At 33.2% G+C, this 13747-nt stretch overlaps 1 protein-coding gene across 1 annotated transcript in view; it reads right to left on the minus strand.

Annotated features, from left to right (window-relative positions):
• Window positions 1–13747, minus strand: part of LOC129255594 (neurexin-4-like) — a 40484-nt gene that overhangs the window by 22780 nt on the left and 3957 nt on the right. The window contains exons 3-9 of the mRNA XM_064095981.1: window positions 8520–8719; window positions 6304–6445; window positions 5445–5654; window positions 4794–4975; window positions 2229–2512; window positions 766–914; window positions 116–265 (exon numbers count right to left, since the gene is read on the minus strand). Of these exons, the coding sequence (XP_063952051.1) occupies window positions 116–265; window positions 766–914; window positions 2229–2512; window positions 4794–4975; window positions 5445–5654; window positions 6304–6445; window positions 8520–8719 (1317 nt within the window). The remainder of the gene's footprint in view (window positions 1–115; window positions 266–765; window positions 915–2228; window positions 2513–4793; window positions 4976–5444; window positions 5655–6303; window positions 6446–8519; window positions 8720–13747) is intronic.

The following is a 13747-nucleotide window of genomic DNA, read 5'->3' on the forward strand; positions in this document are numbered from 1 at the left end:
TCAGAATAATGAGGTTCAAGGGGGTGGGGAGGGCCAGAAGGGAATGAGGGATGGAGTGATTGAAGAACAATGAGGAAGAAGATGAGATGAAGGGATAAAAGTAACACTGACTTACCAGTCCCACCAATATAAAATTCTGTGGATGTAGAAACAAAGCCAGTGTTGTAGGCAGTTGACTGTTTGTTTTCATCTACAGTAATGTGGACTTTACCACCAGCGACTTCAACCCTCACCCTGTGCCACAGTCCATCATTCACATACACAGCTGGGTTTAAAACAACAACAACACTTTGAAGTTAATTCAGCAACTAAATTTATAATTCATCATTTTTATGATAAATACAATAGAGAATGTTCATAATGAATATATCAAAAAGGATAATGATTCAAGTCTACTCCATGACCAACGAATAAAGAACAGGTCACTATCGTTTTAAATACAACAACTGCTAGGGTGTATACCTCTATCAATATTAGGCTCATCAAGATAAAAATAAGTGGTTTAAGCAAAACAAATAAAAGAATAACTGGATACAGGGAAAATGAACAACAAACATGTTCAGAATAGGTCTTCACAGTGAACCTTAAAATTGAAAGGTGGTAGAATCTAAAACCGGGGGATGGAATCATGACTGGAATCTTTGATTACAAGTTTCCCTCCAAAGTGAATAGGATGTCCTATTTTCCTATTGGACATGATTGCATTAGCCTCTTCATGAATCTAATATTAAGCAGTAGGCCTAATATTGGAAGTGATAAACTTACCAGCTGGCACATCCACAGCGTCAGGACCATTTTTTATAATGACCACAAACTGAGAGTCCCTCACACCTAACCCAATATAGTTGTTAGATCCCTGTGCATTGTATAGCATCAGTGAGTCATCGTCAAAGGTTCGAAATCGTATATGAACCCTGTTGATAATAGAAAGTTTAACATCAGAAATGACATGATAAAGTAACAATATATCAAGGACCCTATTCTTTACCATCATATCTTTTCATAGGAATTAAGAAACAGAATCCGGCAAAAGGAAACAATTACATGTAGTTTTATTTTGTTTACATCATTATAAATAATGCCTAGAAACAGTGGATGGGATATTAATAAATTCATGGCCTATATAGAAAAGACAAAATCAAAATATTAATCATATATCCTAATTCTTAGAAAGAGCAGGCATAGATAAAAAACTACAGGAAAAACCAAACAGAAAAAGAAATATTAAGGCATTGAATGGGAGAGAAAGAAAATTAACCTAATTAAATATTTTGTCTTCCCTGGATAGATGTAGAATTAAAGTTCTTAAACAAGATTAATGTCATAATTCAATGGCACTTAATATCAATTGTGATATATGGTGATTGTTTTACAAGATTCAGGCTACAGCAATCGGACCCAAATTACTCTAATCAAATCATCCAGCAAGGGACAAGGCCTCTGGGTGCTATTAATTACCCATTACTCTGGTGATCCCATTTTATTGGAATTCTATTCCCTAAAAGTTATCTGGCGATGAGAGATTGGATTAAAGTCCAAATCACTGATGAATATGAAGCATTGATATAAAATAGTCACTGTTACAGTTCATCACAACATTATATGAATATATATATTTCCTAACAAAAACTGTTACATGTATGATGTGGATAAGAAAATATGTCTTAGTGGATGTATAACTGCCATTTCACATGAAGAATTATTTTGGTCAGGATTCTGAACAAAATTACCTCCCCCCCCCTTTATAATAAATAACTTTTTCGCAAGCATCATGGAATAGGCTGGAAAATTCAGAATATAAATTATGCTCATCCATGTAGCTTAATCATTCAATATTAAGTCTGCAGAGAGTCACTTTAAGAAGAAAAATAAAAAATATTACTAAGAGGCAGTGCGCGATATCTTCAAAGATGAAATTCAATCAATATCACCAAACGATTATATAATTGTCATGTTAGATGAGACCACAGTATAATTCACACTTACTAAAGCTTTAGATTAGCTTTAAATGAACAAACTGTATTCTTCTTCAGATTTATTTGCCATAATCAAACTAAATATAAAAATGTCACCAAAAATCATAATAACAATTCTCACATAAATTATATCGAAAATAGTTTCAATGGTTGGAAAAAATACATGTAATATCACTATATCAGACCCCACAAATCACCAGTAAAACACATTCACTCACTCTACTAATTTACAGATATACTGAATTGGCTTACGTGAAGTTGTTACTGGAAGTAGAAACAGGCCACTTGAGATAGGACTCCTCAGTAGGGAAGGTTAACGAGGTGGTATCTTCGCTGATACAGCCAGCAAAGAATTCACCAACTGATGAGAATGCTCGCCTTCCTCCTACCTCAACCTCTGATATGAAATCAAGAGAGATACCCAGGAGGTTTGGGTTCACCGTGTTACTGATACGAACATTCTGAAGACAACCTTTAAAGTTCTGCTTGATTCTATGACTACCTTTGGCTCTGTCTGATGCACCGCCAACTGTCATCTATGATAAAGAATATTTATTAATACACATTTTGAAGAAAATTTATAAATTTATGCTTGCTTTTTAGAAGTCTGCCATGCCTACGCTTTCTACAATATACTGACAAATATCGATATCACTTTGTGGAAAGCCTATGATCAGTGTTCAACGTCTTAAATTGAAAGTCTGTCAAATAAAGGTTGATTTGATAAAGAATTTTCATAGATCTACAAAAAGTTGTGACATACATGTAGTTAGAGTGAATTGTAAATGAAAAATCAGCTGACAAAAAGAGTATGTTAAAAATCACTATTAAACACAGATCTACATGTACAGTACATGTAGGCAGGTGTCATAATTGCTTGGAAATACATGTACACCTTTCTATAAACCAAGTACAAAGCTTTCAAAAGATTATGAATTAATCTCATATTTAGTTCATATAATTCAAATATCAATGTAACTAAGATTGTTATATTCATTGAAAATACTCAACTACAAATTTTCCTTGACAATATATCCTTTTCATCATCCCTGTCCACCTACAAGTATCCTTCTTTCTGACATCCCTTCTTCTTTTGTGTACCATTCTTTTTACTCCTTTTATCTCACTGCGTATATTTCTCTATATTTTGCTATTATCTGCTTGTATATTGAAATGTTACTCTGTACAAATTCATGCAGTTCAGCATTTGCCTGCTAAACTGATTCTATTAAAATACATGTTTATTATGGAGCAATTTCTAATTTTCTGCCACAATCATTTAGCACATAACTTGATATACATACAAACATTGAGAGGTCATTTTTTTATTATACTGTTAAAATTCATTTTGTGCCAGTACTTGGATGTTTACAAATATACTGTTTATTGCCCTTTTAAGCTATAAGCATTTATTTTATAACATAAACAGAAAAGAGCTGCCATATTTTTGGTATGCTAAAAAAACGATTCTCAGCATATGACAATTTAATATCTAATATTTCCATAGTAGCACACTGTATACATGTATTAATGATCACAACAGCAAATGCAAATACCGGTAGGTGCAATATGTTTGTCCGCACACTCTCTAAGATCAAAGTGAAAAGAAAATATCTCCAGATGTAAAAGCCGTTTGTGAAGGTCATTAAATATTGAACAAACTTGTCGATGATATTAAGGCCAGCCTACAAACTGGTTGGATTTTAAGCCTGATTAATTTATAATGCAACATGCCAAAAGCATTTCCCTTCAGTGCAGATCTTCGTCTGGAATTCAAGGAGGCATGTTTCTCTGGCAGTCAAGAACATGGATTGCATGCCAGCATAACAGGAAGGGTTTTGCAGAGTGTGGAGTGATATTTTGATCCAAGATTTCATTGCATTTAGCAGGCATATTTGCCTTCATTCGGTTCATGATCATACTGAGTAGGACAAGATCTTTATTAAGACTGTTGGTATGATTAAATGATTATTGCTGGAACAAAGCTACACATATTGTTTAATTGGTGCTGCCCAGCAACTAAAGTAGTTTTCTTTTTTATTACAATCAATTTCTTTCTTAAAACAATTTCTTTGTTTTTTAATCAAAGTCAATGATATCTACTTTTACAATATACATGAAGGACCTACACAGTAATGATTTCAAGACGGAGGAGTGTTCAATTGATTTGTAATTAACTCAGATGTTAATTATAGTGCATTTAAGTTATATTTCAAATTATGTACTGTGAAGCAATGATTATCACATCTGTACATTAGTAAACAAAAAATTCCGATCATAAACACATCACATAAATGAAAAAAATATATATATACCTATATTCTGTTCAACACAAATAAACTGAACTATTTAAAAAATACATTCCAAGTGAATACATGAAATACCGATATAAATACACTAAAAGTGAATATTAATGATATTGATAATGACAAAATTACTATTATGAAGACCTTTCAAGCTTCCACTGATGACAGGATAACTTGATAATAAAGCATGTATAAGTTAAACTACAATAAAATACAATAAAAAAATCCAAGAAACAATGTCTATAACTAAAAAGAAAAATGTAGAATATGATGGACTATAAAAAGACAATTCTTCTTCTTCCTTGGAATACACATTATATTGCATAAAAAATCAGAAAGTATTAACTGATTTATTGGATTCAAGTTCCAGACTTTAGTTCACTTCTTTGTATTCTTGCAGATGTAAAAGAAGATATCTGATTAATCTCTGCAAGACCACATTCAAACATAAAAAACACAAGGTCCACACATAGATAGATGATAAGAGAATGAATCTAGTCATCAATCTTACCTCTCTGTCTAGATTTAGTTTGGCAAAGTCACTGGAAAGCTTTCCTTTGACCTTCAAACCATCAAGCCGAAGAGTGATATCATGATTAACTCTCATGTATCTCATGCTATGCCAATGACCATCATCCAACAAACTTCCAACTTCCATGTTCAATGTGCCTGCAGCATATAGCGGGTTACTACCTAGAGAATTAAGCAGAAAAATGGTTATCAATTTTTCAGAAAACATGAGATCGACACAAGAAGAAAAAATGTTGATTATCATCTCGGCATTTCTTCCATAATAAAATCTGAAAAATGATCTTGGTAATAGATTTTTTTCCATTAATATTGTGACAAGAGACATGCAGAATTTTACCCATACGAGTAATAATTGTAATAGAGATTGGAGAAGTGAATGTGTGTTCTGAAAACAAATGTAAATATCTGGAAAATCAGAAGAAAATAATATGGAAATGTGGAAGAAGAAGAAAAGAGAGAGTGAGAGAGAAAGGGGGGGAGGAGGAAATGGAGAAGAAGATTACACAAAGCAGAATAGGATCACAACAGCTTGGAAGGAGAAAAAAAAGCAAAGAATAATGAACAATTTTATATAAAAAAAGGAAAAGAAGCCGAGCTGCAAGATGAAGAGATCAAATTATTTAAGACCCACCTATATTAAGAGAGAGGTGTAATTTTCCATCCTCCATGGTGATCATTATGAAATCTCCTTGTGTGCCATCGGCTGACAGAATGATTCCAGTCGGCTCAATTGTTAGGAACTGGATATCAATCAACTCCTCCTCAAGATTTAACATTTCACTTTCGGAACGAAGATCCCATCTGAGGTAGTTAGATCCATCAAATGATGCGCTTTGTGCATCTGCAGTTTGTGGGGAGAGAGATAAGTATCAGTGTTTCAGCAAACTACAACTATATCTGTATGGCAAAAAATGGTTTGCTCAAATGTAGCAAAAATATCATTGAATACAATGTACATGTAATTCAAATGCGAGGTATGTAATGATCATGTTTTACATGCAATCAAATTAATGAAATTACTGATGTTCAGTCATACTTGCACTGATAATACATAAAATTCATTTACTCATAAAATTAGCTTTAATAAAAAAAAACATTGTAAGACTGAAGAAAATGGACACTTTCATGTTCGATTTGTTTAATGAATACTGAATGAAAAATATGTGTCATAATATTGGTTGAACATGAAGGTTAACTTGGAAATTAACTGTATGAGAGATTTGGTAAGATAATATGAAACTATCCAAATTTATCTCTCTGCATTCTGAATACATAACTTGTAGATTTGGACACTTTGAAAAAAGAAAAAAAAAAAAAAAAGCTGAATATTAAATAAAATAGCATATATCATTAATGACACAACTAATTTAGGGTTCCCTATTGTTAACTGAATTAGTATTAAAATCTTACAGTGAAACACAACACAAATTAAATTATAATTAAATTATACCAAAATAGTATCAAGAAGTTACAAGTTACAGTGTACATACCCATTAAACAGCCAAAGAGTTCTACTCTCATTGAAATCATGTTATTATAACTTGTTGGCAAAAAGCGAATGTAACGGCCCTCCACAGGTTCTGGTAATGATATTTTTATAACATCATCATTGTTGGTATTAGCTTGGAACGTCTACAGGTATGCCAAAAGATTAAAAGAAAAGAAAGAAAACACAGTGTGTAGTGAAGAAAGATTATCATTCATCTGTACATGTAGTTGAATAAATGTCAAATTTTTCATGATAGTATTTAAATATCCAGATGGGGTTTACAATGCATGCATGTCTGGGCTGGTATTGACTGGAGTAAAAACATTTTGATTGGCTCAGAAAGTTCCAGGGAGACATTTTAAATACATGATAAAATACAATCATATATGATGCTTAAGTCTTGAAGCAACATTAGAATAACCTTTTCATGGAACAAAAAGATAACAGAAACAGTAAAGCCTATAATTAAGATTTTAGAACTGAATGCAATTCCAGCTTGAGTTTGTTTTAATGAACATCCAACATCTGCAGCGTTACTTGTGTTACGCTAACATGATCCGTATACTACAGGGTTTCTTTTTATTTCACAAGACTAATAAACCAGCAGTAGCACAAAACCAACAAAAACATGTGTAGAGGAATTACTTTAATTTGCAGATCTAATTGCTACATGTACTTCCAAGGTAATCTGAGGACAAGAACAATCCCCACAATTCGATTTGAATAATAAAAACAAAAAATCAATTTTATGCAAAACATGGGTGGTACAATATGCAAAGGAACAAAATGATTACATGTATGTCACATTTTCATCATTTTGCTTGATTTACCTCCTTCAATGTAAAACATAGTTTGAATTGTCTCCACATTGAACTCATGAATTTATATATATCAGGAATTAAAATAAAAATACAAATCCATATTTCATTGTTTGAAATAAAATCTGAAATACACCAAAAATTCCTTTTGCCCAATTGATTGTGGGCCTGGCAGTGCCAGATCGACGTAGCTCTATCCCTTGAATTGTTGAACACCAAACAGGGTAGCAGCAACTCCAATCTTTTCACGTCTTATGGTCTGACGTGGCTTGGGTTTGAACGACCGATATAGTAAGTAAATTCATCCATTCTCTAATCTGCATCTTCACTGCATTGTGTATATTAGTGTTTTATGAAATCAAGCAAAATCATTATTTTTGAATTATCAAAAATTGCTGGGGATGCATTCCTTTGGATTGTTTTTTCTTCTTTATTCACCTTTGAAAAGAAAGAAATAATACAATACAGGAATACAAAAATTGCATTTATGTCAAGTTTTTCATCAACATACTCATTTTTATCTGTTAGCCATGAAATATGTACATGTATGCAAGTTGACACAGGGACTCACACAAACATATTACTCTCATTTCACACAAATAATCATCCTCCAATTGTTGTAAAAAAATGCAATTACACAAAAATCAATCTATGTTTGATGGTGGCAAAAATTTTCCTCTTTAAAAAAAAATGTTTGAACCCTTAAAGGGGAATCCAACCCAAATAAAAACTTGTTTTTATAAGAAAAAGAAAAATCAGACAAGTTGATAGGTGAAAGTTTGAACAATATTGGACAAACAACAAGAAAGTTATGATTTTTTTTTATAGTTGTAAATATTAGTAATCACTATACTCATGGAGACTTCAAATTGGCCTCATATGGGATGTCATAGTGATGTAAGGCAAGGACTACTCTTCCATGTACTCCAATACATATTATGGCTAAAATGTCATTTTCTCCAAAAGTTTTATTTCAAATTATATTTTTCTTTCATGGGGACATAAAACAAAATACTACCTGGGTTATATTCAGATTACTGCCCCAGGGGAATGGGCATACTTAGGAGAAAACCACAAATCCCTGATAATAAAGTACATGGCCTATGGGAAAGTTGTCCTTGCCCCTTGTCATAATTTACTTACCCAGTTGCCAATTTGAAAGCTGCATATTACCAGTGATCTCAATTTTAAAGCAGCTATAACTTTCTTATTGCTTGTCCGATTTCTTTCAAACTTTCACTATTCTGTTTGGTTTATTTATCTCCTTCCCAACACAACATTTTATGGCCAAAGCTGGATTCCCCTTTAAGATATTCATTGCTTTATTTTTAAACACACTCTTTTTTGATGATCTATCAACAAGACTGACAAAAATATATCACATTCATGTAGCTCTCACCTTTTCAGCTTGGTTTTCTAGGACAAAGTTCCATTTTTCACCATCATTACTGCATGCTAACTTAAAAGCTTTAACAAACTCATTGCTGTTGTATCGACCTTGTGTTGCCACAGCAACGACCCGGGCCCTGTGTCCCAGGTCTATCGTCAGACTTGGTGCTGAGCTCTCATCGTTTGGGTTAGCTGTCCAACCACCATCGCCTGCCAGACACAGAGAGCAAATAGAAACAGAGAAATGTGCAATTAGAAACTCTAGAATGAAAAAACTAGGCAAGGACATGATGCATGTACATCAGGAAGATAACGTGCATCTCCATCAGACCAAGCTCTAAGAAAATAATGTACACATTAGTATTCCCCATGAAACAGCCAGATCTGTATACAGATAACTTTAATATCATCACTTATCAGTTCCAACAGAAGCCACAAAAATCTTACATGTAGCTCTTCATTATACTAACTAATTCCAAGATGGGAAAATCTAAACTCAATAATGTGCAGAAGCAAACTACAAGTAAGCTGGTTCATTTGCAACTTTATTAAGTTCAAGCTGAGAAGGATGAAGTCTGACATAATAGCCACGTTCACACTGTAGAGCTAGTCGGTCTGATGAGAATTCGCTTTTTTATAGTCTGTCAGATATTAAAATTTATTAGCAAAGTGAGTGATGGAAGCAAATATTTATAAAGGGTATGAAGGAAACTGGTTTTCGACAAAGAGGCTATGCCTGAAGAATAAGTACATCTATATTGCTAATTAAATTAATAAAAAGCCTTAAAGAGCAGTATTTTTTGTTCTTGAATATTGTGGAATGACAAATGATGATCTCACATGAATGTCTTCATGGACTTAAGAGGCAACATGAGACCACTTCAGTTTGACATGTATGCCAGTTTTCCTAAATGTATAGGTCCTTCAATACATTTATGTATAAGTTATAGACAGGGTATAAATCCTTGCACCTTTATAAGTTTAAACACTCAAGTTTTTCTGGGATTTCACTGCTTGTCCTACAGATTATACATGTATAAGTTATAGACAGGGTATAAATCCGTGCACCTTTATAAGTTTATTAAAACACTCAAGTTTTTCTGAGATTTCACTGCTTGTCCTACAGATTAACCCTTATCTCCTCTTGGGATTCACCGTTCAGTTTAATTTTTCTTAAATTTTCCAATTTTTACTTGCAGTATACATGTATGCTATCTTATACCAATGTAAACCTATATACATGAAGGAAAAAGCAGCTGACCCACACATGTTCTGTGAAATGCACAAATAGCATTTTAATAGAGGGAAAACATTAATATAAAAAGTTAATCTATACATCTTGGCCCTTGTACCAAAATTAATCATAGCATGTTATTTAGTACTTGAATGAAACAGGAACAAGTTTGAAAGTATTTATAGCTTAATAAATAGAGTAGAATTCACTGAGCAAAATGCAGAAAATTTCATCGAAATCGGATAATAAATAACAAAGTTATTGAATTTTAAAGTTTAGCAATATTTTGTGAAAACAGTTGTCATGAATATTCATTAGGTGGGCTGATGTCACTTCCCCACTTGTTCTTTTGTATTTTATTATATGAAATTAGGTGTTTTAAATTTTTTTCCTCCAAGAACTAGAAAAATTGGATTGACAACTGATTTAGTGCATTAGATATTTATTGCTGCAACTTATTTTATTATAAGGGAGACATACTATTCACACAAGTATAAAATAATGAAAAAAATATGATTTTATGTAAAAAAAACATAAGAAAAAGGAAAGTGGGGATGTGACGTCATCAGCCCACCTAATGAATATTCATGATGACTGTTTTCACAAAACATTGCTAAACTTTAAACTTCAATAACTTTATTATATGTTATCCGATTTTGATGAAATTTTCGGCATTTTGCTCAGTGAATACTACTCTATGTATTAAAATATAAATATTTTCAGCCCGGACCATCCCTTTAACAAGCCACTCTTTGATTATAGTTTTTCTGATTTAGATGGATGTCAGTCATTATGGTTTAACAGATTGATTCATTCCAAATCAAACAATACCTTTATTATGGTGCATGGTATGATAAAAATGTTCACACAATATCAGATTTGCTTAATCCACCCCTCCCTGGCCATAAATTGTTTCAAGAACTAATCTTGGATTTTAATATACCCCATTCTGACAGAAGAAATTTTAATTTTCTAATCCAGAATATCCCTAAAGACTGGCTTATTCCCTATCTTCGAAATACTGATGTCCATAACAGTGATGATGTTCATCATGTTAATTCTCAAATTAATAGGTATTTAAAAATTTCCCAGCTATGCTTATCTTGAGTGGCAAATCTAGCCCTGACGCACGTTATGAATATCTTACCTATTCCTGACAATATTTCATGGGAGAAAATACATTGCAATAACTTCAAATGTCCGAAAGACACTAAAATTTGTTCTTTTTATTTCAAAGTTTTCACAAATGCACTGCTTTTAATGATTTTCTTTTCAAGATTAAAAGGAAAGATTCCCCTTTGTGTGAATTTTGCAACAAATTCCCTGAAACATCATATATTTTGTGATTGTGAAAAGGTTTTACCCCTGTGGCAAGATTAATACAGAAGTTTAATTCCAATTTTACTTTATCTAATTTCAGAAAAATGTTTGGTGATCCGAATGATATAAGTTCATATCCTACTTATTTTTTATTACTGAAGTACTTCATTTTCATTTGTAAATTCAGCAAAGTTGATCCAAACTTTGGAGCATTTAGATCTTTTAAGAAGCAAAATGAAATTGAGTATTGTGTGACCAAAAAAGAAACAAACTCGCAGCTCATTTTAAGAAATGGAAAGTTCGAATTATAATTTTTGTCATCTGCACAGTATCATTGTATGTATGGTATCCTGTTAACTGTGTATGACCATACTTTTTTTTTTCCTGTTTTTCATAAAATAACATCAAAGTTGTGTTAAATATCACGTCTGTGTCACTGCATAAAACTTTCCGATTTTTTTGTTTTTGTTTTTTATATTATCTATATATTTTTGTTTTTTGTAATGATTACTTATAAATAGTTTATGTTTCATTTGTTATTTTTGTTTATACTTGGTCTGTGTTGACCCAATAAAACATAAAACAAAACAAGTGGAATGCCTCTGGCCGTCTCACCTGCACCACGCGATTCAATATAGCAGCAGTGCTGATTTTGAAAACTACTATAACTCGCACAAGATGTTCAGTGATACTTGGTTACTCGTATTTCCACGTTTTATGAATTAGACCAATACACTTATAGAGATACGATGGCAATTCAACAAATACCCCCAACGTGGCCAAAGTTCTTTGACCTTACATGACCTTTGACCTTGATCATGTGACCTGAAACTCGCACAGGATGTTCAGTGATACTTGATTACTCTTATGTCCAAGTTTTATGAACTAGACCAACACACTTTCAAATTTATGGCTGTAATTCAACAAATACCCCAATTTGGCCAAAGTTCATTGACCCTAAATGACCTTTGACCTTGATCATGTGACCTGAAACTTGCACAGGATGTTCAGTAATACTTGATTACTATTATGTCCAAGTTTCATGAATCAGATCCATAAACTTTCAGTTATGATGGTAATTCAACAGATACCCCCAATTCGGCCAAAGTTCATTGACCCTAAATGACCTTTGACCTTGGTCATGTGTCGTGAAACTCATGCAGGATGTTCAGTGATACTTGATTAACCTTATGTATACGTTTCATGAACTAGGTCCATATATTTTCTAATTTATGATGACATTTCAAAAACTTAACCTTAGGTTAAGATTTTGATGTTGATTCCCCAACATGGTCTAAGTTCATTGACCCTAAATGACCTTTGACCTCGGTCATGTGACATGAAACTCAGGCAGGATGTTCAGTAATACTTGATTAACCTTATGGCCAAGTTTCATGAACTAGGTCCATATACTTTCTAAGTTATGCTGTCATTTCAAAAACTTAACCTCAGGTTAAGATTTGGTGTTGACGCCGCCGCCGCCGTCGGAAAAGCGGCGCCTATAGTCTCACTCTGCTATGCAGGTGAGACAAAAACCTTTAATTTTCACTAAACTACAAAGACAAAACACTAAAATATTCAGCTTGAATGTTTATTTGCTTACACGTACATGTAGCATGAATTATAGACTCTACAAGAAAAAAACTTTGACAGCAAACAAAATCAAGACCAAATCCAGACATTATTTTTTTCCTGATCAACGTGACATTCTTTCATCTCTTCATCAGTCTACAAATATTTGACCAGCCTGCATCACCAAATAATGTTTGTTCAAATTTCATACCACTGAACATTCTAAAATAGGACAAAAAAGTTCAAAAGTGCCACTATGTTATCAGCTGTGCTTACACAGTGAAATCAGACTCAGGGTAAACTGCCTTACATACATGTACATACACATGGACACGAAAAGCCAGTCTTCAGCAAAAACTCCTTGGTACAATTATTTTCAAGATGAAACAGCACTTAGGCTGAAACAGAATCTTCACCCTTCTTTCATTATGTACATAAACATGTACGTGTACAAGCATGAATAATTGAATATGACTTGTGTGGGGAAAATATTTTCATGATACCTGCACTGTTTATGACACGGGGGGGGGGGGGGGGGGGGGAGAAGGGAAGATCGCAGCACAATTGAATGGTTGGTATCTGAGTCTGAGCTCTGCACCTTCACGTACATGTACATGTAGCCAAAACATGTAAGGAATAGGAAATTTAGTCAAAAAAGCGGTCTCTAGAGCTTCACAAACGCGACTAAATCAAGTACACTTACAGTATGTTACATACTATTACTGAATGGCTACACTGACTTGCTTTCGCACTGAGTGAAGTCATCAAAAAATAACCCAATAATCTAGTAATCACCAAATAAAGAAGTATAATGAAAATGTAATGACAGCTCGCAGTGCAACTGCAAGAAAACTTGCTTTGAATTGAAGGAGAGCCATCTGAACTATTCAGAAAAGCAATATCGTACCGTTAGAATACTCAACCATCATTAACCTTCAGTAAGACGAGGCTTTTACTGCTGTATTAGCTCGCCAACCAAAGAGGAAGAATGCTATTCATTAGACCAACCCCCCTAAAATACAGAAAGATGTTCTGAAAAGATTTCCCCCATTATTCAACACTGTAAAAGGCATACATGTTGGCCTAAATATATATATGTAAACATGAATACA

The sequence above is a fragment of the Lytechinus pictus genome, chromosome 3, assembly GCF_037042905.1.
Source record: "Lytechinus pictus isolate F3 Inbred chromosome 3, Lp3.0, whole genome shotgun sequence".
Lineage (NCBI taxonomy): Eukaryota > Metazoa > Echinodermata > Echinoidea > Temnopleuroida > Toxopneustidae > Lytechinus > Lytechinus pictus.